The sequence below is a fragment of the Scyliorhinus canicula genome, chromosome 12 (assembly GCF_902713615.1).
Source record: "Scyliorhinus canicula chromosome 12, sScyCan1.1, whole genome shotgun sequence".
Taxonomy (NCBI): domain Eukaryota; kingdom Metazoa; phylum Chordata; class Chondrichthyes; order Carcharhiniformes; family Scyliorhinidae; genus Scyliorhinus; species Scyliorhinus canicula.
The window spans coordinates 164092909-164118972 of record NC_052157.1 but is presented as its reverse complement, the minus strand read 5'-3'; the positions used below and the strand labels follow the sequence as shown (position 1 = coordinate 164118972).

The 26064-nt window shown below is 51.3% G+C and overlaps 1 protein-coding gene across 4 annotated transcripts in view; it reads left to right on the top strand.

The window, feature by feature from the left end:
- The window catches only part of ncor1 (nuclear receptor corepressor 1), a 356231-nt gene that overhangs the window by 287110 nt on the left and 43057 nt on the right, over positions 1-26064 (top strand). For all 4 annotated transcript variants that reach the window (XM_038814799.1, XM_038814800.1, XM_038814801.1 and 1 more), the window contains 6 exons: positions 9331-9531; positions 9609-9749; positions 15517-15660; positions 17598-17763; positions 23251-23738; positions 24586-24711. In XM_038814799.1, coding sequence (XP_038670727.1) covers positions 9331-9531; positions 9609-9749; positions 15517-15660; positions 17598-17763; positions 23251-23738; positions 24586-24711 — 1266 coding nt within the window. The remainder of the gene's footprint in view (positions 1-9330; positions 9532-9608; positions 9750-15516; positions 15661-17597; positions 17764-23250; positions 23739-24585; positions 24712-26064) is intronic.

Sequence of the window (26064 nt, the reverse complement as noted above, 5' to 3'; positions counted from 1 at the left end):
TGCACACACACAGCCCCGTGCTGAGAGATTGCACACACACAGCCCCGTGCTGAGAGATACCACACACACAGCCCCGTGCTGAGAGATTGCACACACACAGCCCCGTGCTGAGAGATACCACACACACAGCCCCGTGCTGAGAGATACCCCACACACACAGCCCCGTGCTGAGAGATACCACACACAGTCCCGTGCTGAGAGATTGCACACACACAGCCCCGTGCTGAGAGATACCACACACACAGCCCCGTGCTGAGAGATTGCACACACAGCTCCGTGCTGAGAGATTGCACACACACAGCCCCGTGCTGAGAGATTGCACACACACAGCCCCGTGCTGAGAGATTGCGCACACACAGCCCCGTGCTGAGAGATTGCACACACAGCCCCGTGCTGAGAGATACCCCACACAGCCCCGTGCTGAGAGATACCACACACACAGCCCCGTGCTGAGAGATTGCACAAACACAGCCCCGTGCTGAGAGATTGCACAAACACAGCCCCGTGCTGAGAGATTGCACACACACAGCCCCGTGCTGAGAGATACCACACACACAGCCCCGTGCTGAGAGATACCACACACACAGCCCCGTGCTGAGAGATACCACACACAGCCCCGTGCTGAGAGATACCACACACAGCCCCGTGCTGAGAGATTGCGCACACACAGCCCCGTGCTGAGAGATTGCACACACACAGCCCCGTGCTGAGAGATACCCCACACAGCCCCGTGCTGAGAGATACCACACACACAGCCCCGCGCTGAGAGATGGCACACACACAGCCCCGTGCTGAGAGATGGCACACACACAGCCCCGTGCTGAGAGATTGCACACACAGCCCCGTGCTGAGAGATACCGCACACACAGCCCCGTGCTGAGAGATTGCACAAACACAGTCCCGTGCTGAGAGATTGCACACACACAGCCCCGTGCTGAGAGATACCACACACACAGCCCCGTGCTGAGAGATACCACACACACAGCCCCGTGCTGAGAGATACCACACACAGCCCCGTGCTGAGAGATTGCACACACACAGCCCCGTGCTGAGAGATTGCACACACACAGCCCCGTGCTGAGAGATACCACACACAGCCCCGTGCTGAGAGATACCACACACACAGCCCCGTGCTGAGAGATACCACACACAGCCCCGTGCTGAGAGATACCACACACACAGCCCCGTGCTGAGAGATACCACACACACAGCCCCGTGCTGAGAGATACCACACACAGCCCCGTGCTGAGAGATTGCACACACACAGCCCCGTGCTGAGAGATTGCACACACACAGCCCCGTGCTGAGAGATACCCCACACAGCCCCGTGCTGAGAGATACCACACACAGCCCCGTGCTGAGAGATTGCACACACACAGCCCCGTGCTGAGAGATACCACACACACAGCCCCGTGCTGAGAGATACCACACACAGCCCCGTGCTGAGAGATTGCACACTCACAGCCCCGTGCTGAGAGATTGCACACACACAGCCCCGTGCTGAGAGATTGCACACACACAGCCCCGTGCTGAGAGATACCCCACACAGCCCCGTGCTGAGAGATACCACACACACAGCCCCGTGCTGAGAGACTGCACACACACAGCCCCGTGCTGAGAGACTGCACACACACAGCCCCGTGCTGAGAGATTGCATACACACAGCCTCGTGCTGAGAGATACCCCACACAGCCCCGTGCTGAGAGATACCCCACACAGCCCCGTGCTGAGAGATACCACACACACAGCCCCGTGCTGAGAGATTGCACACACAGCCCCGTGCTGAGAGATACCACACACAGCCCCGTGCTGAGAGATTGCACACACACAGCCCCGTGCTGAGAGATTGCACACACACAGCCCCGTGCTGAGAGATTGCACACACAGCCCCGTGCTGAGAGATTGCACACACACAGCCCCGTGCTGAGATACCACACACACAGCCCCGCGCTGAGAGATTGCACACACACAGCCCCGTGCTGAGAGATACCACACACACAGCCCCGTGCTGAGAGATTGCACACACACAGCCCCATGCTGAGAGATTGCACAAACACAGCCCTGTGCTGAGAGATTGCACACACACAGCCCCGTGCTGAAAGATGACACACACGCAGCCCCGTGCTGAGAGATTGCACGCACACAGCCCCGTGCTGAGAGATGACACACACACAGCCCCGTGCTGAGAGATGACACACACACAGCCCCATGCTGAGAGATTGCACAAACACAGCCCTGTGCTGAGAGATTGCACACACACAACTCCGTGCTGAGAGATTGCACACACACAGCCCCGTGCTGAGAGATACCCCACACACACAGCCCCGTGCTGAGAGATTGCACACACACAGCCCCGTGCTGTGAGATACCACACACAGCCCCGTGCTGAGAGATTGCACACACACAGCCCCGTGCTGAGAGATACCACACACAGCCCCGTGCTGAGAGATTGCACACACACAGCCCCGTGCTGAGAGATTGCGCACACACAGCCCCGTGCTGAGAGATACCCCACACACACAGCCCCGTGCTGAGAGATTGCACACACACAACTCCGTGCTGAGAGATTGCACACACACAGCCCCGTGCTGAGAGATTGCGCGCACACAGCCCCGTGCTGAGAGATTGCGCACACACAGCCCCGTGCTGAGAGATACCACACACACAGCCCCGTGCTGAGAGATACCACACACACAGCCCCGTGCTGAGAGATTGCGCGCACACAGCCCCGTGCTGAGAGATTGCGCGCACACAGCCCCGTGCTGAGAGATTGCGCGCACACAGCCCCGTGCTGAGAGATGACACACACACAGCCCCGTGCTGAGAGATGACACACACACAGCCCCGTGCTGAGAGATTGCGCGCACACAGCCCCGTGCTGAGAGATTGCGCACACACAGCCCCGCGCTGAGAGATTGCGCGCACACAGCCCCGTGCTGAGAGATTGCGCACACACAGCCCCGTGCTGAGAGATTGCACACACACAGCCCCGTGCTGAGAGATTGCACACACACAGCCCCGTGCTGAGAGATTGCGCGCACACAGCCCCGTGCTGAGAGATACCCCACACAGCCCCGTGCTGAGAGATTGCACACACACAGCCCCGTGCTGAGAGATACCACACACACAGCCCCGTGCTGAGAGATTGCACACACAGCCCCGTGCTGAGAGATACCCCACACACAGCCCCGTGCTGAGAGATTGCACACACACAGCTCCGTGCTGAGAGATTGCACACACACAGCCCCGTGCTGAGAGATTGCACACACACAGCCCCGTGCTGAGAGATTGCACACACACAGCCCCGTGCTGAGAGATTGCACACACACAGCCCCGTGCTGAGAGATACCCCACACACACAGCCCCGTGCTGAGAGATTGCACACACACAGCCCCGTGCTGAGAGATACCACACACAGCCCCGTGCTGAGAGATTGCACACACACAGCCCCGTGCTGAGAGATACCACACACAGCCCCGTGCTGAGAGATTGCACACACACAGCCCCGTGCTGAGAGATACCCCACACACACAGCCCCGTGCTGAGAGATTGCACACACACAGCCCCGTGCTGAGAGATTGCACACACACAGCCCCGTGCTGAGAGATACCACACACACAGCCCCGTGCTGAGAGATACCCCACACAGCCCCGTGCTGAGAGATACCACACACACAGCCCCGTGCTGAGAGATTGCACACACACAGCCCCGTGCTGAGAGATTGCATACACACAGCCCCGTGCTGAGAGATACCCCACACAGCCCCGTGCTGAGAGATACCCCACACAGCCCCGTGCTGAGAGATACCATACACACAGCCCCGTGCTGAGAGATTGCACACACAGCCCCGTGCTGAGAGATACCACACACAGCCCCGTGCTGAGAGATTGCACACACACAGCCCCGTGCTGAGAGATTGCACACACACAGCCCCGTGCTGAGAGATTGCACACACAGCCCCGTGCTGAGAGATTGCGCACACACAGCCCCGTGCTGAGATACCACACACACAGCCCCGCGCTGAGAGATTGCGCACACACAGCCCCGTGCTGAGAGATACCACACACAGCCCCGTGCTGAGAGATTGCACACACACAGCCCCGTGCTGAGAGATACCACACACACAGCCCCGTGCTGAGAGATTGCACACACAGCCCCGTGCTGAGAGATACCCCACACACAGCCCCGTGCTGAGAGATTGCACACACACAGCTCCGTGCTGAGAGATTGCACACACACAGCCCCGTGCTGAGAGATTGCACACACACAGCCCCGTGCTGAGAGATTGCACACACACAGCCCCGTGCTGAGAGATTGCACACACACAGCCCCGTGCTGAGAGATACCACACACAGCCCCGTGCTGAGAGATTGCACACACACAGCCCCGTGCTGAGAGATACCCCACACACACAGCCCCGTGCTGAGAGATTGCACACACACAGCCCCGTGCTGAGAGATTGCACACACACTGCCCCGTGCTGAGAGATGCCACACACACAGCCCCGTGCTGAGAGATACCACACACAGCCCCGTGCTGAGAGATTGCACACACACAGCCCCGTGCTGAGAGATTGCACACACACAGCCCCGTGCTGAGAGATTGCACACACACAGCCCCGTGCTGAGAGATACCCACACAGCCCCGTGCTGAGAGATACCACACACACAGCCCCGTGCTGAGAGATTGCACACACACAGCCCCGTGCTGAGAGATTGCATACACACAGCCCCGTGCTGAGAGATACCCCACACAGCCCCGTGCTGAGAGATACCCCACACAGCCCCGTGCTGAGAGATACCACACACAGCCCCGTGCTGAGAGATTGCACACACACAGCCCCGTGCTGAGAGATTGCACACACACAGCCCCGTGCTGAGAGATTGCACACACAGCCCCGTGCTGAGAGATTGCACACACACAGCCCCGTGCTGAGAGATTGCACACACAGCCCCGTGCTGAGAGATACCACACACAGCCCCGTGCTGAGAGATTGCACACACACAGCCCCGTGCTGAGAGATTGCACACACACAGCCCCGTGCTGAGAGATTGCACACACACAGCCCCGTGCTGAGAGATTGCACACACAGCCCCGTGCTGAGAGATTGCACACACACAGCCCCGTGCTGAGATACCACACACACAGCCCCGCGCTGAGAGATTGCACACACACAGCCCCGTGCTGAGAGATACCACACACACAGCCCCGTGCTGAGAGATTGCACACACACAGCCCCATGCTGAGAGATTGCACAAACACAGCCCTGTGCTGAGAGATTGCACACACACAACTCCGTGCTGAGAGATTGCACACACACAGCTCCGTGCTGAGAGATTGCACACACACAGCCCCGTGCTGAAAGATGACACACACGCAGCCCCGTGCTGAGAGATTGCACGCACACAGCCCCGTGCTGAGAGATGACACACACACAGTCCCGTGCTGAGAGATGACACACACACAGCCCCATGCTGAGAGATTGCACAAACACAGCCCTGTGCTGAGAGATTGCACACACACAACTCCGTGCTGAGAGATTGCACACACACAGCCCCGTGCTGAGAGATACCCCACACACACAGCCCCGTGCTGAGAGATTGCACACACACAGCCCCGTGCTGAGAGATACCACACACAGCCCCGTGCTGAGAGATTGCACACACACAGCCCCGTGCTGAGAGATACCACACACAGCCCCGTGCTGAGAGATTGCACACACACAGCCCCGTGCTGAGAGATTGCACACACACAGCCCCGTGCTGAGAGATACCCCACACACACAGCCCCGTGCTGAGAGATTGCACACACAGCCCCGTGCTGAGATACCACACACAACTCCGTGCTGAGAGATTGCACACACACAGCCCCGTGCTGAGAGATTGCGCGCACACAGCCCCGTGCTGAGAGATTGCGCGCACACAGCCCCGTGCTGAGAGATTGGGCGCACACAGCCCCGTGCTGAGAGATACCACACACACAGCCCCGTGCTGAGAGATACCACACACACAGCCCCGTGCTGAGAGATTGCGCGCACACAGCCCCGTGCTGAGAGATTGCGCGCACACAGCCCCGTGCTGAGAGATTGCGCGCACACAGCCCCGTGCTGAGAGATGACACACACACAGCCCCGTGCTGAGAGATGACACACACACAGCCCCGTGCTGAGAGATTGCGCGCACACAGCCCCGTGCTGAGAGATTGCGCACACACAGCCCCGTGCTGAGAGATTGCGCACACACAGCCCCGTGCTGAGAGATTGCGCACACACAGCCCCGTGCTGAGAGATTGCACACACACAGCCCCGTGCTGAGAGATTGCACACACACAGCCCCGTGCTGAGAGATTGCGCACACACAGCCCCGTGCTGAGAGATACCACACACAGCCCCGTGCTGAGAGATTGCACACACACAGCCCCGTGCTGAGAGATACCACACACACAGCCCCGTGCTGAGAGATTGCACACACAGCCCCGTGCTGAGAGATACCCCACACACAGCCCCGTGCTGAGAGATTGCACACACACAGCTCCGTGCTGAGAGATTGCACACACACAGCCCCGTGCTGAGAGATTGCACACACAGCCCCGTGCTGAGAGATACCCCACACACAGCCCCGTGCTGAGAGATACCACACACACAGCCCCGTGCTGAGAGATTGCACACACACAGCCCCGTGCTGAGAGATTGCACACACACAGCCCCGTGCTGAGAGATTGCACACACACAGCCCCGTGCTGAGAGATACCCCACACACACAGCCCCGTGCTGAGAGATTGCACACACACAGCCCCGTGCTGAGAGATACCACACACAGCCCCGTGCTGAGAGATTGCACACACACAGCCCCGTGCTGAGAGATACCACACACAGCCCCGTGCTGAGAGATTGCACACACACAGCCCCGTGCTGAGAGATTGCACACACACAGCCCCGTGCTGAGAGATACCCCACACACACAGCCCCGTGCTGAGAGATTGCACACACACAACTCCGTGCTGAGAGATTGCACACACACAGCCCCGTGCTGAGAGATTGCGCACACACAGCCCCGTGCTGAGAGATTGCACACACACAGCCCCGTGCTGAGAGATTGCGCGCACACAGCCCCGTGCTGAGAGATTGCGCGCACACAGCCCCGTGCTGAGAGATTGCGCACACACAGCCCCGTGCTGAGAGATTGCGCGCACACAGCCCCGTGCTGAGAGATGACACACACACAGCCCCGTGCTGAGAGATTGCGCGCACACAGCCCCGTGCTGAGAGATTGCGCACACACAGCCCCGTGCTGAGAGATTGCGCACACACAGCCCCGTGCTGAGAGATTGCGCACACACAGCCCCGTGCTGAGAGATTGCACACACACAGCCCCGTGCTGAGAGATTGCACACACACAGCCCCGTGCTGAGAGATTGCGCACACACAGCCCCGTGCTGAGAGATACCACACACAGCCCCGTGCTGAGAGATTGCACACACACAGCCCCGTGCTGAGAGATACCACACACACAGCCCCGTGCTGAGAGATTGCACACACAGCCCCGTGCTGAGAGATACCCCACACACAGCCCCGTGCTGAGAGATTGCACACACAGCCCCGTGCTGAGAGATACCCCACACACAGCCCCGTGCTGAGAGATACCACACACACAGCCCCGTGCTGAGAGATTGCACACACACAGCTCCGTGCTGAGAGATTGCACACACACAGCCCCGTGCTGAGAGATTGCACACACACAGCCCCGTGCTGAGAGATTGCACACACACAGCCCCGTGCTGAGAGATACCCCACACACACAGCCCCGTGCTGAGAGATTGCACACACACAGCCCCGTGCTGAGAGATACCACACACAGCCCCGTGCTGAGAGATTGCACACACACAGCCCCGTGCTGAGAGATACCACACACAGCCCCGTGCTGAGAGATTGCACACACACAGCCCCGTGCTGAGAGATTGCACACACACAGCCCCGTGCTGAGAGATACCCCACACACACAGCCCCGTGCTGAGAGATTGCACACACACAACTCCGTGCTGAGAGATTGCACACACACAGCCCCGTGCTGAGAGATTGCGCACACACAGCCCCGTGCTGAGAGATTGCACACACACAGCCCCGTGCTGAGAGATTGCGCGCACACAGCCCCGTGCTGAGAGATTGCGCGCACACAGCCCCGTGCTGAGAGATTGCGCACACACAGCCCCGTGCTGAGAGATTGCGCGCACACAGCCCCGTGCTGAGAGATTGCGCACACACAGCCCCGTGCTGAGAGATTGCACACACACAGCCCCGTGCTGAGAGATTGCGCGCACACAGCCCCGTGCTGAGAGATTGCGCACACACACAGCCCCGTGCTGAGAGATTGCGCACACACAGCCCCGTGCTGAGAGATACCACACACACAGCCCCGTGCTGAGAGATACCACACACACTGCCCCGTGCTGAGAGATACCCCACACAGCCCCGTGCTGAGAGATTGCACACACACAGCCCCGTGCTGAGAGATTGCACACACAGCCCCGTGCTGAGAGATTGCGCGCACACAGCCCCGTGCTGAGAGATTGCACACACACAGCCCCGTGCTGAGAGATACCCCACACAGCCCCGTGCTGAGAGATACCCCACACAGCCCCGTGCTGAGAGATTGCACACACACAGCCCCGTGCTGAGAGATTGCACACACACAGCCCCTAAAACGATGACCTCTCTTTCTAGAATGCCCACAAGAGGAAGCATCTGCTCCACGTCTACTTTAACCAAACCTTTTATCATCTTGAATACCTCAATTAGATCTCCCCTCGTCCTCGAGAATATCGGCCTAAACAGCTCAATCTCTCTTCATACGACAAAGCCCTCATCTTTGGAATCAATCCAGTGAGCCTCCTCTGAACTGCCTCCAATGGAAATACATTCCTCCTCAAATTAGGGGACCAAAACTGTACACAGTACTCCAGGTGTGGTCTGACCAATGCCTTGTACAATTACTTGTGCAGCGTTGGCTCTTCAATTGCCAATCGCAATAGTTTATTCAAGTGCATTATATATCATCTTCTACTTCCTGTCCCAGTTAGCCTAGCTGTGGCTATATTCTTCTCATAGTCCTGTTATTGCAGGTGTGAGTGTTGTAAACATGTTAGTTGTAATTATTTGACTGCAGTATACAGTGACAGTATATTTCTGATAGCTCTCCTGCCCCAATCCAGTCTTTGTACGACAGGATTGAAGGAATCAATACAATGTAAATTACATTGATCAGTGAATGCAGCTTGCTGCTGTGACAGGCAGTTATGGTGTCTTTGTTCTGATCGTGTTGCTTTTCCTTTCAGCTTACCTGTTTCCCCGTCAACTTTCTCCCAATCCCAGTTACTCAAGTCACTATCAGCTGTACGCAATGGAGAATACACGACAGACCATCCTCAACGACTATATCACTTCCCAACAAATGCAAGTGATCACTAAGCCAGATGCTGCAAGGGGAATGTCGCCACGTGACACTTTAGGTGTCCCTTATCCTACTGGATCCAGAGGTGAAATTCCTGTTTGTTTGTTCAGTAAATTAAACTTTGTTTTGAATTCTGTACTAATTAAAGTGTCTGAATTTCAGCAATCATCGAATTGGGGCCAGTGTCGCATACGATACTAGTGCCAGGCGGGAGCAGTACCCCTCCTATGGACAGAATAACCTACATCCCAGGGAACCAAGCTCCTTACCCAGGCAGATACAACCATTCCCCTATGTCACCAGGTAAGAATATCATCACCAGCGCAACCTTTTGACTGAATCTAATAGAAATGGAAAGAACAATGACAGCTCACATTATTTGACTGAATCGAAACCTGAGGGTTGTTGACAGGGTGGGTGTGGAGAGGATAATTCCTCTTGTGGCAGAATCTAGAACTGGGGTCACTGTTTAAAAATAAGGGGTTGTTTATTTAAATGGAGATTACGTTCATTTTTCTTTTCACAAGTTTGTGAATCTCTGGAACTCTCTTCCTCAAAGGCATTGGGAGCAGAATCTTTGAATGTTTTTAAGTCTGAGCTGGGTAGATCCTTGATTAACAAGGGGGTGAAAGGTTATCGGGAGGTCGGCAGGAAGGTGGGGTTGAGGTTACAATCAGATCGGCCAATGGTCGCATTGAAGGGCAGAGCAGGGCTCGAGAGACAAATGGCTACTCCTCCTAATTCACAGGTTCCTATGTACACACTTATTGCATAAACACTGATCAATAAGCACAACTGTTTGCTGGGATGGATAAATAGTAAAACACCCTCATTCTCAACACCTAAACTGAGCTATTATTCATTTCTCCAAAGGTGTAGTAACTTGACAACTTAGACGTATGTGTTTTAAATACTTATTGGCCTTTACATCAAAACTATAAAATGAATGGGACAGAATTTATACATAAGGAAGCACAGCAATGAACAGATTTCACCCAGTTATGGCACTTGCTTTGCATCCTGAAGGAGTTACTTTCTTCCAGGTGTATTTTAGTCTGAGCTTTCATTTCCCAGAGTACCTTATCCAATACCCCAGCAAGTGAAGTGATGGGAGACCATGCTATTACCTGGTTTGTGAGTTATCTCTGCCGCATGTACCAGGGAACCTTGTATGTGTACAGTCACAGAGCAGTCAGTGGCTGATAGGAGCTCCACGGGTATTGGACATGTGAGACAGAGGCAGTCTGCATGCAGCCACAGTGTTCTCTGCCTCAACAGTGGATGTGCCAGGCCAGGGACAGGAAAGTATACAGGGCCAGTATAGGCTACCAAGCCAGGGACAGGAGAGTATACAGGGCCAGTATAGGCTACCAGGCCAGGGACAGGAGAGTATACAGGGCCAGTATAGGCTACCAAGCCAGCGACAGGAGAGTATACAGGGCCAGTATAGGCTACCAAGCCAGGGACAGGAGTGTATACAGGGCCAGTATAGACTACCAGGCCAGCGACAGGAGAGTATACAGGGCAGTATAGGCTACCAAGCCAGGGACAGGAGAGTATACAGGGCCAGTATAGGCTCCCAGGCCAGGGACAGGAGAGTATACAGGGGCAGTATAGGCTACCAAGCCAGGGACAGGAGAGTATACAGGGCAGTATAGGCTACCAAGCCAGGGACAGGAGAGTATACAGGGCAGTATAGGCTACCAGGCCAGGGACAGGAGAGTATACAGGGCCAGTATAGGCTACCAGGCCAGGGACAGGAGAGTATACAGGGCCAGTATAGGCTACCAAGCCAGGGACAGGAGAGTATACAGGGCAGTATAGGCTACCAAGCCAGGGACAGGAGAGTATACAGGGCCAGTATAGGCTACCAGGCCAGGGACAGGAGAGTATACAGGGCCAGTATAGGCTACCAAGCCAGGGACAGGAGTGTATACAGGGCAGTATAGGCTCCCAGGCCAGGGACAGGAGAGTATACAGGGGCAGTATAGGCTACCAAGCCAGGGACAGGAGAGTATACAGGGCAGTATAGGCTACCAAGCCAGAGACAGGAGAGTATACAGGGCCAGTATAGGCTCCCAGGCCAGGGACAGGAGAGTATACAGGGCCAGTATAGGCTACCAAGCCAGGGACAGGAGAGTATACAGGGCCAGTATAGGCTACCAAGCCAGGGACAGGAGAGTATACAGGGCCAGTATAGGCTACCAAGCCAGGGACAGGAGAGTATACGGTGGTAGTATAGGCTACCAAGCCAGGGACAGGAGAGTATACAGGGCCAGTATAGGCTACCAAGCCAGGGACAGGAAAGTATACAGGGCCAGTATAGGCTACCAGGCCAGGGACAGGAGAGTATACAGGGCCAGTATAGGCTACCAGGCCAGGGACAGGAGAGTATACAGGGCCAGTATAGGCTACCAGGCCAGGGACAGGAGAGTATACAGGGCCAGTATAGGCTACCAGGCCAGGGACAGGAGAGTATACAGGGCCAGTATAGGCTACCAGGCCAGGGACAGGAGAGTATACAGGGCCAGTATAGGCTACCAAGCCAGCGACAGGAGAGTATACAGGGCCAGTATAGGCTACCAAGCCAGGGACAGGAGAGTATACAGGGCCAGTATAGGCTACCAGGCCAGGGACAGGAGAGTATACAGGGCCAGTATAGGTTCCCAGGCCAGGGACAGGAGAGTATACAGGGCCAGTATAGGCTACCAAGCCAGGGACAGGAGAGTATACAGGGCCAGTATAGGCTCCCAAGCCAGGGACAGGAGAGTATACAGGGCCAGTATAGGCTACCAGGCCAGGGACAGGAGAGTATACAGGGCAGTATAGGCTACCAAGCCAGGGACAGGAGAGTATACAGGGCAGTATAGGCTACCAAGCCAGGGACAGGAGAGTATACAGGGCAGTATAGGCTACCAAGCCAGGGACAGGAAAGTATACAGGGCCAGTGTAGGCTCCCAGGCCAGGGACAGGAGAGTATACAGGGCCAGTATAGGCTACCAGGCCAGGGACAGGAGAGTATACAGGGCCAGTATAGGCTACCAGGCCAGGGACAGGAGAGTATACAGGGCCAGTATAGGCTACCAAGCCAGGGACAGGAGAGTATACAGGGCCAGTATAGGCTACCAAGCCAGGGACAGGAGAGTATACAGGGCCAGTATAGGCTACCAAGCCAGGGACAGGAGAGTATACAGGGACAGGAAAGTATACAGGGCCAGTATAGGCTGCCAGGCCAGGGACAGGAGAGTATACAGGGACAGGAAAGTATACAGGGCCAGTATAGGCTCCCAGGCCAGGGACAGGAGAGTATACAGGGCCAGTATAGGCTACCAAGCCAGGGACAGGAGAGTATACGGGGCCAGTATAGGCTCCCAGGCTAGGGACAGGAGAGTATACAGGGCCAGTATAGGCTACCAGGCCAGGGACAGGAGAGTATACAGGGCCAGTATAGGCTACCAGGCCAGGGACAGGAGAGTATACAGGGCCAGTATAGGCTCCCAGGCCAGGGACATGAGAGTATACAGGGCCAGTATAGGCTACCAAGCCAGGGACAGGAGTGTATACAGGGCCAGTATAGGCTCCCAGGCCAGGGACAGGAGAGTATACAGGGCCAGTATAGGCTACCAGGCCAGGGACAGGAGAGTATACAGGGCCAGTATAGGCTCCCAAGCCAGGGACAGGAGAGTATACAGGGCAGTATAGGCTACCAGGCCAGGGACATGAGAGTATACAGGGCCAGTATAGGCTCCCAGGCCAGGGACATGAGAGTATACAGGGCCAGTATAGGCTACCAGGCCAGGGACAGGAGAGTATACAGGGCCAGTATAGGCTCCCAAGCCAGGGACAGGAGAGTATACAGGGCAGTATAGGCTACCAAGCCAGGGACAGGAGAGTATACAGGGCCAGTATAGGCTCCCAGGCCAGGGACAGGAGAGTATACAGGGCCAGTATAGGCTCCCAGGCCAGGGACATGAGAGTATACAGGGCCAGTATAGGCTCCCAGGCCAGGGACAGGAGAGTATACAGGGCCAGTATAGGCTCCCAGGCCAGGGACATGAGAGTATACAGGGCCAGTATAGGCTACCAAGCCAGGGACAGGAGTGTATACAGGGACAGTATAGGCTCCCAGGCCAGGGACAGGAGAGTATACAGGGCCAGTATAGGCTACCAAGCCAGAGACAGGAGAGTATACAGGGGCAGTATAGGCTACCAGGCCAGGGACATGAGAGTATACAGGGGCAGTATAGGCTCCCAAGCCAGGGACAGGAGAGTATACAGGGCAGTATAGGCTACCAGGCCAGGGACATGAGAGTATACAGGGCCAGTATAGGCTACCAAGCCAGGGACAGGAGAGTATACAGGGCCAGTATAGGCTCCCAGGCCAGGGACATGAGAGTATACAGGGCCAGTATAGGCTACCAGGCCAGGGACAGGAGAGTATACAGGGCCAGTATAGGCTCCCAAGCCAGGGACAGGAGAGTATACAGGGCAGTATAGGCTCCCAAGCCAGGGACAGGAGAGTATACAGGGCCAGTATAGGCTACCAAGCCAGGGACAGGAGAGTATACAGGGCAGTATAGGCTCCCAGGCCAGGGACAGGAGAGTATACAGGGCAGTATAGGCTACCAAGCCAGGGACAGGAGAGTATACAGGGCCAGTATAGGCTACCAGGCCAGGGACATGAGAGTATACAGGGCCAGTATAGGCTACCAGGCCAGGGACAGGAGAGTATACAGGGCCAGTATAGGCTACCAGGCCAGGGACAGGAGAGTATACAGGGCCAGTATAGGCTACCAAGCCAGAGACAGGAGAGTATACAGGGCCAGTATAGGCTACCAAGCCAAGGACAGGAGAGTATACAGGGCCAGTATAGGTTCCCAGGCCAGGGACAGGAGAGTATACAGGGCCAGTATAGGCTACCAAGCCAGGGACAGGAGAGTATACAGGGACAGGAGAGTATACAGGGCCAGTATAGGCTACCAGGCCAGGGACAGGAGAGTATACAGGGCCAGTGTAGGCTCCCTGGCCTGAGACAGGAGAGTATACAGGGCCAGTATAGGCTCCCAGGCCAGGGACAGGAGAGTATACAGGGCCAGTATAGGCTACCAGGCCAGGGACAGGAGAGTATACAGGGCCAGTATAGGCTCCCAGGCCAGGGACAGGAGAGTATACAGGGACAGTATAGGCTACCAGGCCAGAGACAGGAGAGTATACAGGGCCAGTATAGGCTCCCTGGCCTGAGACAGGAGAGTATACAGGGCCAGTATAGGCTCCCAGGCCAGGGACATGAGAGTATACAGGGCCAGTATAGGCTCCCAAGCCAGGGACAGGAGAGTATACAGGGCCAGTATAGGCTCCCAGGCCTGGGACAGGAGTGTATACAGGGCCAGTATAGGCTCCCTGGCCTGAGACAGGAGAGTATACAGGGCCAGTATAGGCTACCAGGCCAGGGACAGGAGAGTATACAGGGACAGTATAGGCTACCAGGCCAGAGACAGGAGAGTATACAGGGCCAGTATAGGCTCCCAGGCCAGGGACAGGAGAGTATACAGGGACAGTATAGGCTCCCAGGCCAGGGAGACCATAGTACACAGTTTGTCCATGTTGGAAATTGACAGATGAAAATCCAGCAGGAAGTTTGAACAGTTGCATCTGGAAATACCAGAGGCATGTCTGGTGTACGATGAGTTCAAAAGTAGGAGATAAAATTGAGAATCGTCATTGAGACTGAAAGTAGACAAAATCTTCAACTCCTTACTCCCGAGCTGGGGGGCAGAGTATCTGCACGTTAGTTAATACTGTATAAATAAAAACAGCTGGAAAAATATACGGGATGGAAATTGACATTTGACAATTAAATATAAGAGAATTCTATTTTTTTTCTTATTGTTGGATCCAGAGAAAAACTTTGTGGAGCCTAAAGTTTGACTGGGCCAGGCTTCAATAAACTGTAAAGAACAATGTAAAGAGAACGCCACCTCTTACAGAAATTTTCATTGCCGGTGCAGTTAAATCCCACAAATGGTAAGAATGTAAATTTCAACGTTTGTTTGTGTTATCTTTCCTGCAGGTCATCCTGCGCATATGTCTGCCTCCACAGCTAATGCAGAGAGAGAGAGGGAGAAAGAACGAGAGAGAGAACAGAGGGAACGAGAACAGAGGGAAAGGGAGAGATTGGCCGTTACAACTTGTGATCTGTCTTACCTCAGAGCAGGTGAGTGAGGGCAGCACGGTAGCATAGTGGTTAGCGAAATTGCTTCACAGCTCCAGGGTCCCAGGTTCGATTCCCGGCTGGGTCACTGTCTGTGCGGAGTCTGCACGTTCTCCCCGTGTGTGCGTGGGTTTCCTCCGGGTGCTCTGGTTTCCTCCCACAGTCCAAAGATGTGCAGGTTAGGTGGATTGGCCATGATAAATTGTCCTTCGTGTCCAAAATTGCCCTTGGTGTTGGGTGGGGTTACTGGGTTATGGGGATAGGCTGGAGGTGTGGTCTTGAGTAGGATGCTCTTTCCAAGAGCTGGTGCAGACTCGATGGGCCGAATGGCCTCCTTCTGCACTGTAAATTGTATGAAAAGAAATTGCATTCTAGCTTTGGGAAACCTGCATTTGTCTACTCGGTAAACTGAGACAGTTTATTTAGCAGCAACAACTAAGCAGTAAATAAGGCTGACCAGTCCTCCCAGTGCAACACTCGGATGTTGATACAAGCGCTGTTGAGACAGGGTATGGTGGTTGCCTGTATTCTGTCACTTGGTCTAATCCGTGGTCTTTTCATTAATCGAAGGAAGCAGCACCTTGGCGGCACAGTCACCCCTCAGCTTGGTATGTGCTACGACCCAGAAAATTTGCCAGCCAGATTCTCGTTTGACAAGTTTGTTTTTCAGAGTACACAATTATATTTTTCCAATTAAGTGGAAATTTATCGAGGCCAATCAACTTACTCTGCACATCTTTGGGTTGTGGACGTGAGACCCACGCAGGCACGGGGAGAATGTGCAAAGTCCACACAGACAGTGACCCGGGGCCGGGATTGAACCCAAGCCCTCAGAGCCTTGAGGCAGCAGTGCTAAGCACTGCGCCACCGTACCACCCTCTCATTTTAGTTGTTAAAGTGGGGAAGTGATGAAGTGAATGGATAGCATTCTACAGCCTGAGCTGGGCTCTCCACTCCACAATTTAACAGTTTCTCTGGGTTTAATCACGGTGTACAGACCGAGTTTGTTAATCCTGGTGTACAGACCGAGATTGTTAATCCCGGTGTACAGACCGAGATTGTTAATCCCGGTGTACAGACCGAGTTTGTTAATCCCGGTGCACAGACCGAGATTGTTAATCCCGGTGTACAGACCGAGATTGTTAATCCCGGTGCACAGACCGAGATTGTTAATCCCGGTGTACAGACCGAGATTGTTAATCCCAGTGTACAGACCGAGATTGTTAATCCCGGTGTACAGACCAAGATTGTTAATCCCGGTGTACAGACCGAGTTTGTTAATCCCGGTGCACAGACCGAGATTGTTAATCCCGGTGTACAGACCGAGATTGTTAATCCCGGTGTACAGACCGAGATTGTTAATCCCGGTGTACAGACCGAGATTGTTAATCCCGGTGTACAGACCGAGATTGTTAATCCCGGTGTACAGACCGAGATTGTTAATCCCGGTGTACAGACCGAGATTGTTAATCCAGGTGTACAGACCGAGATTGTTAATCCCGGTGTACAGACCGAGATTGTTAATCACGGTGTACAGACCGAGTGTGATGAACCCCGATGTACAGACCGAGTGTGATGAACCCCGATGTACAGACCGAGTGTGATGAACCCCGATGTACAGACCGAGTGTGATGAACCCCGATGTACAGACCGAGTGTGATGAACCCCGATGTACAGACCGAGTGTGATGAACCCCGATGTACAGACCGAGTGTGTTGAACCCCGATGTACAGAGAGAGTGTGATGAACCCCGATGTACAGAGTGTGATGAACCCCGATGGACAGACTGAGTGTGTTGAACCCCGATGTACAGAGTGTGTTATACCCTGTTTCACTGCTGTCTTAGGCTGCAATTGATAACATTTTGTTTTGTACCTCATACACAAATGGACAAATTTAAATAATTAAAGAACAAATTTTCCTATTTGATTTTCACATAGGTCCCGACCAGTCCAGTAGACCAAGTAGCCATGGTTATGTCCGTTCCCCATCGCCATCAGTACGAGCTCAGGAGACAATCTTACAGCAGCGACCCAGTATATTCCAGGGAGCCAATGGCAAGGGCGTTATAACTTCGTTGGATGCAGCTACGCAGTCTCGCATAATGTACGTTTAAAGTTTATATTGAAGCCTTTTTCTATTTGCCCAAAGGGGAAATCACTGCCAGTGAAGCAGAGACGTTCCTGTCATTAACTCCTGCGTTTTCTCACTCCCAGATATTCTATTCGGTAAATTTGATGAGATTTTTCAGAGTTGTGATTGTACCGCTTCCCACTTGGGAAATGTTCTCTTCAGGTGAAATCTGTCACCCAACTACAACCAATTTCTATTTGTTGTAAACGGTGTTTCTGGATCAAAGGGGAGTGTTGCAGACCAGTTAACTTGACATCAGTAGTGGGGACGATACTAGAGTTTATTGTAAAAGACGTGAAGTTAAAACTCACCACTATTCTTAGAATTCCCCCTATACCAAAAAAAAGGTCGATATTCTAAATGGTGAACAGGGATTCTCACTCCCTGACTCCGCTGCAGGCTTCTGTGGGTGCTATTCAGGTCAAACTATCTTTTCAAGTTATCCCCCGGTATAACCCATACCTTCACCGAAGAATTTTACCTACTTACCCCTTAATAGCATCGATGTCCTGGGTCCTGTGTTATTAAGGAAGTGAAGTAAGCTAATAACCACTTTTTCAGGTTAAGTTATTTTTATTATTATAATTTTTCTTTTAAAAGCTGCAAACACTTTCTTTACAGAAAGGAAAAAAGATCTTGCTTCTGGCTGCTGCTGGTTGGTTGTACAGACCTTCAGTCCCACCTTGACAATCGATCTTCTTAAAATCTGGTCTTCTTGAGTTGTATTCACTGGTGAACTCGGTTGCTGTGTCCTGTTCTTCCCATGCACCGAGCTGTGAGAGCTGGCTCTGGCTCTGCTCTTCCGGTGGTTTATATTCTCTTTCGAAGAGTTATTAAGTTTTAACGACTTTATTGTAAATGGGCTTGTTTCACTTTGATAGTTTAAAAGTATCTTTGATGTAAACATCTTACTACAACTAATTATTCATTTTGGGCATATCGTCTCCTCTCAGATCTGATTAAAAAATGCTTTGGTTTCAATAGTTAACTTTTATTTCTGTGATTTCGAATCGTTTAATTTTCCAATTGTCCCCAGCTCATAACTTTGCCTTTGATTTTGACTTAAATGATGTTTCTCGTAGACAGGTCGTCTCCAATTTCTTTTAATTGACTTGATGTTCGTAGAATTTTACACTTTAAAATTGACACCAAATTCGACTGGGCATCTTCCATCCTTTCCAGCTGTTTACTAAGAGAGTTTATTTCAATTAAGGTGTGAAACTTTGCTTTTAGCTGTATGCTAAAATTTAACTTGGTTATGACTTGAAAGACTTGCCTGTTTTAAACATTCGTCACTTAATGCAATTGAAACTCTCATCCATGCTTTTTCAGATGCTTCCTGAGATAGTTACATTCCATGAAGGTGTGAGCCATTGTTTTAGCTTACCACATGAAACCCATGTGTTTGCTAAACCTGCTTGTGATCAAGAATCTGCATTTTATAACCCTGCTCTTTGCAGCTGCTATTAACCTTTTGTGGGATCTTTCCCTGTACCCTCTCAAACCAGATATTGCCAGACTTCCATGTTTCAAATGACACATTTTTCTGTATTTTCAAGAACAGACGTGATAACAGATCCTTTGGAAAACATTGACACGATTAGACAAGGGACCTCGGGGGCTCAAAGGATATGGGGGGAAAGCGGGATTAGGCTATTGAACTTGATGATCAGCCGCAGTGTATTTTCTTGTTGTTTGATGGGACATTTTAAGGTGTACGTGTAAATGGTTGAAGTTCTGAAGTTTAAGATTGTAGTTATAATAAACTTTTGTTTTAAAATAACCAAGCCCTATTTCTTCATGCAGTCTCTCCTGGAGTGAATCAATCTTTCCACACAGTCTCTTTTAAAAAAAAAAAGAAAATATTGGGGTTTTCGGTCCAGTACCCTAGCCACTGTTGGGGTCTGCCCAGGGATTGTAATAATGGTCATCAGTGGACTTTTGATTCCAAGTGTTTTATTGAGTTTAAATTCCATCATCTGCCTTGGAGGGATTCGAACCCAGATCCCTGGAGCATTATCCCGGGTCTCTGCATTACTAACCAAGGCAGGATATCACTGCATGACCCTGTGAAGTTGTACACTTCAGTGTGAAAAACAGAAAGGAAGAGTATTGTTTGAATGGTGATATATTGGGAATTGTGGACGAACAAAGGAATCTGGGTATCCTCACACCAGTCAATGAAAGTGAAGAGACAGGTGCAGCAAGCAAGTAAGAGGGCAGATGGTCTATTGGCATTTTTTGCAAGAGGATTTGCGTTCATAAGTAAGACTGTCTTTTTGCAGTTATACAGAGCCTTGGTGAGACCACACCTGAAGTATTACATGCACTTTTGGTCACCCGTTAGAAAGGATATGCTTGCCATAGAGGGAGTGCAACGGAGGTTCACTAAGCTGATACCAGAGTTGGCAGGAATATCCTGTGAGGAGAAATTGATTTGGCAAGGCCTGTATTCACAATATACATTAATGATCTGGAGAAAGGAACTGAAGACACTGTTGCTAAGTTTGCAGATGGTACAAAGCTCTGTAGAGGTACAGGTAGTGTTGAGGACGCAAGGGGGCTGCAGAAGGATTGGACGAGTAGGAGAGTGGGAAATGAAGTGGCAAATGAAATACAATGTGGAAAAGTGTGAGGTTATGCACTTTGGAAGGAGGAATGTATGCCTAGACTATTTTCTAAATGGGGAAATGCTGAGGAAATCAGAAGCACAAAGGGGCTTGGGAGTCCTTGTTCACGATTCTCTTAAGGTTAATGTGCAGTTAGGAAAGCAATTGCAATGTTAGCATTCATGTCAAGAGGGCTAGAATACAAGACCAGGGATGTAATTCTGAGGCTGTATAAGGCTCTAGTCAGACCCCATATGGAGTGTTGTGAGCAGTTTTGGGCCCTGTATCTAAGGAAGGATGTGCTGGCCTTGGAAAGGGTCCGGAGGAGGTTCGCAAGAATGATCCCTGGAATGAAGAACTTGTCGTATGAGGAACGGTTGAGGACTCTGGGTCTGTACTCATTGGAGTTTAGAAGGATGAGGGGGGATATTATTGAAACTTACAGGATACTGCGAGGTCTGGATAGAGTGGATGTGGAGAGGATGTTTCCACTTGTAGGAAAAACTGGAACCAGAAGACACCCTCTCAGACTAAAGGGGCGATCCTTTAAAACAGAGATGAGGAAGAATTTCTTCAGCCAGAGGGTGGTGAATCTGTGGAACTCTTTGCTGCAGAACGCTGTGGAGGCAAAATCACTGAGGGTCTTTAAGACAGAGATAGATAGGTTCTTGATTGAGAGGGACATGATGGATGTTTGATTACTCTAGGTCAAGTCGGCATAAGGAGGGAGGATGCCTTGGGTATTCTAAAAAGCATTAAGGTGGACAAGTCCCCAGGTCCGGATGAGATCTACCCCAGGTTACTGGGGCCTTAACAGATATCTTTGCAGCAACCTTGAACACAGGTGAGGTACCGGAGGACTGGAGAATTGCTAATGTTGCCCCTTTGTTTAAGAAGGGTAGCAGGGATAATTCAGATAATTGTAGACCGGTGAGCCTGACGTCAGTGGTAGGGAAGCTGCTGGAGAAGATACTGAGGGATAGGATCTATTCCCATTTGGAAGTAAATGGGCTTATCAGTGATAGGCAACATGGTTTTGTGCAAGGAAGGTCATATCTTACCAACTTAATAGAATTCTTTGAGGAAGTGACAAAGTTGATTGTAGAAAGTGAAGTCGCATGGGGTTCAGGGTGTACTAGCTAGATGGATAAAGTACTGGCTGGACAACAGGAGACAGAGAGTAGTGGTGGAAGGAGTTTCTCAAAAGGGAGAACTGTGACCAGTGGTGTTCCACAGGGATCTGTGCTCGGACCACTGTTGTTTGTGATATACATAAATGATCTGGAAGAAGGTATAGGTGGTCTGATTAGCAAGTTTGCAGATGACACTAAGATTGGTGGAGTAGCAGATAGTGAAGGGGACTGTCAGAATACAGCAGAATATAGATAGATTGGAGAGTTGGGTGGAGAAATGGCAGATGGAGTTCAATCTGGGCAAATGCGAGGTGATGCATTTTGGAAGATCCAATTCAAGAGCGAACTATATGGTCAATGAAAAAGCCCTGGGGAAAATTGATGTACAGAGAGATCTGGGTGTTCAGGTCCATTGTACCCTGAAGGTGGCAACGCAGGTTGATAGAGTGGTCAAGAAGGCATACAGCATGCTTGCCTTCATTGGACGGGGTATTGAGTACAAGAGTTGGCAGGTCATGTTACAGTTGTGTAAGATGTTGGTTAGGCCACATTTGGAATACTGCGTGCAGTTCTGGTCGCCACATTACCAGAAGGATGTGGATGCTTTAGAGAGGTTGCAGAGGAGGTTCACCAGGATGTTGCCTGGTATGGAGGGTGCTAGCTATGAAGAAAGGTTGAGTAGATTAGGATTGTTTTAATTGGAAAGACGGAGGTTGAGGGGAGACCTGATTTGAGGTCTACAAAATCATGAGAGGTATAGACAGGGTGGATAGCAAGAAGCTTATTCCCAGAGTGGGGGACTCAATTACTAGGGGTCACGAGTTCAACGTGAGAGGGGAAAAGTTTAAGGGAGATATGCGTGGAAAGCTCTTTACGCAGAGGGTGGTAGGTGCCTGGAACACATTGCCGGCAGAGGTGGTAGAGGCGGGCACGATAGCGTCATTTAAGATGTATCTAGACAGATACATGAATGGGCAGGGAACAGAGGGATACAGATCCTTAGAAAATAGGCAACAGTTTTAGATAGAGGATCTGGATCGGCGCAGGTTTGGAGGGCCGAAGGGCCTGTTCCTGTGCTGTAATTTTTTTTTGTTATTTGCTCTTTGATTAATAAGGGGATCAGGGGTTATGGGGAGAAGGCAGGAGAATGGGGTTGAGAAAAATATCAGCCATGAGTGAATGGCGGAGTAGACTCGATGGGCCGAGTGGCCTAATTCTGCTCCTATGTCTTATGGTCTTATGTATTCATTCAAGTTTAGAAGGATGAGAGGAGATCTGATTGAACAGAGTAGATGCAGGGAGGATGTTTTCCCTGGTTGGGGAATCAGGAGAGACAGATTCAGGATAGGGTGTAAACTATTTAGGATTGAGGTGAGGACACATTTATTCACTCACAGGGTAGTGAACCTGTAACTCTGAACCACGGAATGTTGTGGAGGCCAAGTCACTGAATGTATTTAAGAGTGAGATAATGTTTTTGATTTTAGTGGCAACAAGGAATATGGGGAGAAAGCGGGAATGTAGCACTGCGATCGAGGATCAGCCATGATCATGTTGAGCGGCGAAGCAGACTCGAAGGGCCGAATAGCCCCCTCCTGCTCTTTGTTTCTATGAATGTGTCAGCTGTAGTGTTCCTGCATTGCAGCATTCCTGAGGTATTTTTACTGTGCAAGAGTTGTAGGTGTTACATTAAAACAATTTGCCGTTTTTGCTGACAGGCAGGTGCCACAGAGCGCCCTGGCCATGGCACAGGGACTCTCTGCCTCCCGCTACAACACTGCAGCAGATGCCCTTGCAGCATTGGTGGATGCTGCCGCCTCTGCGCCTCAGATCGAGATGACAAAAGGTAAAGAGAACAAACACGAAGCCCCCCGGGTGGAAGAAATGACAGCTCGCAGGGTGTGTGAACAACAGCAGAATGTTCATCAGCACCAGGCACAACAGCAGCCACAGACTGAACATGAGCGACGGTCAGTGCAGTCACCATATTCAACCTCGGCCAAGGGCCAGGGTCCGTCTGGATATCCAGAGATTATTAAGGACAAAGCAGCACCCCCAAAATCCAGGTACGAGGAGGAGCTGAGGACCCGAGGCAAGACCACAATAACAGCAGCAAATTTTATAGATGTGATCATCACCAGACAGATTGCGTCTGATAAAGACAGCCGGGAAAGAGGATCTCACAGCTCAGATTCCTCCAGCAGCGGTAAGTACGTTCCTGTGTAATCCTTCACCCCAGTAATTGTATAGCGTTTGGGGTATCTCATCTGTATGTATCATAATGTACGCAGCAGAAATACTGATGTGTGAGCTTCCTAATGACTGATCATTCGGAATCCCAGGCTGCAGCCACTGCCTGACATGAGTGGATGGGGGATTATATCGCTATTTGTGCTTGAGTAGAGGATTTTATATCAATGATCACTGGGAGAAACATATTAGTTGGAGCAGAAATATAACCCCTAAGACGATTTCATGGTGCTCAAAAATTCTGGTGGGATTGCATTTGTGAAACCTATAGATGGGGCTCTAGTGTCTGGAACAAGCAACCAATATGTTCACAAGTTTCCACAGAAATTAAGGACTGAGTAGTTGTGGTGAATGTAGTTAATCTGTTTCTGCAGTGTTGCATTGCATGAGGGAGGAAAGTTGGCCAAAACATGGAGCAAACCGTCTGCCCCAAGATAGCTTCCACTCTCCTAAGCAGCCTCTCATTTTACTTTTGTACCTTGGTTGTAAACCAGTTGGTAGTAAGATTCGCTGAGACAGGGCCCAATGACCACATCAGTGAGCTTAAGCCAAATGACTGAGAAATTGCAACATAGAGAACAGCTTCTCTCTGCCCACCATTTACACCACTTAATACTCGAGGACACAGGCAGATCCTGTTTATATTCTAGAGCAAATGTGCTGAAGAACAGGGAGAAATAGTACTGGAGTTTAACTAGCTTTAGTGAGCACTGATAGCAGATTTTCAAGATAGAAATGAGACCTGCAATGTATAAGGGCTGCTTGGAATAAAGGATTTACACTGGCATTTGTTTCTCTCCAAGTATCTTCCCATCGCTATGACATGCCCAGTGCAGAAGCTATTGAGGTAATCAGCCCAGCAAACTCGCCTGCACAGGAGAAACTTGAACCTGCCCAGCAGGAAGTGCACAAACCCTCCCAGGGAGACGGTAAGTTCCTTTAAATATCTTCTCTTCGGGAAGTGCCACTTGTGTATGATGAGATCAGGAACCCCATCACAGAAGCCAGTCTTCAGCCAGTTGAATTTATTCCACATGATAGTAATATACAGCCGAATGCACTGGATTATCCAACTCTCGGAGCCCCAACAACATCCCTTCTCTAGCATAGAAGACATGTGCTCTAAAACTAGGCATTGCTTAGTCAAGCTGTTCCTGTACAGCTGCATCACTGGCATCTATCTGACTATTGTGGAAAATTGCCCAGGTATACCCTTCCCACAAAAAGCAGAACAAATCCAATATGGCTAATTACCACCCCATCAGTCACCTCTCAATCATCAGCAAAGTAAAGGTAGGGGTTGTTGACAGTGCTATGAAGTGGCACTTACACTTAATGTACTTGCTGAGTGTGAATTTCACCAGGACCATTATGGTTACAGTCTTGGTCCAAACATAGACAAAAGAGCTGCATTCCAGGGTTGATGTGAGAGGGACTGACTGGCGTCAAGGCATGCCAGCAAAACTGGAGTCAATGGAAATCAGGGAAAACATTCCACTGGCTGGAGTCGCACCTAGCACGAAGGAAGGTGGGTTGTGTTTTTCCGAGGTTAATTGTCTCAGCCTCAAGCTGTAGCTTCAGGAGTTCCTCAGGTTCGTGTCCTATTCCCAACCACCTTCAGATATTTCATCAGTGACTTTCCTTCTGTCAGAAGGTCAGAACTGGAAATTCTAACTGATGATTGCACCGTTTGGTTGCTATCTCAGACAGAAAGTCAAATAGCTATGTCCGCATACTGCAACACCTGGGCATTTAGGCTTGAGCTGATAAATGGCAAGTAACATTTACGCCACACAAATGTCAACCGATGACTAACTTCAACAAGAGAGATTGTAACAACTTTTATTTATATGGCACCTTGAATGTAATGAAACATCTCTGTGTTTGGCAGCACCATTGTAAAGCACCGTTTGAGACTGAGCTAAGTTAGGGGAGATGGACAGAACCCTGATCAAACAGGGAGGTTTTGAGGAGCACCCTAAAAAAAGATTAGAGAGCTGCAGAGTTTTGGTGGAACATTTTAGACAACATCTTGGTGCACAGGCAGCTTAAGGCTAGCCACCAGAGCGTCGAGGCCATGGCGGTATTTGAAGCCAAAGGAAATGAATTCAAAATTGAGGTATTGCTTAACTGAGAACAGTGTAGTCAACAAGAACAAGAGGAATAGGTCAGTGAGAACAAGAGTAATAGGTCAGTGATAACAAGAGGAATAGGTCAATGAGAACAAGAGTAATAGGTCAGTGAGAACAAGAGGAATAGGTCAGCGAGAATAAGAGTAATAG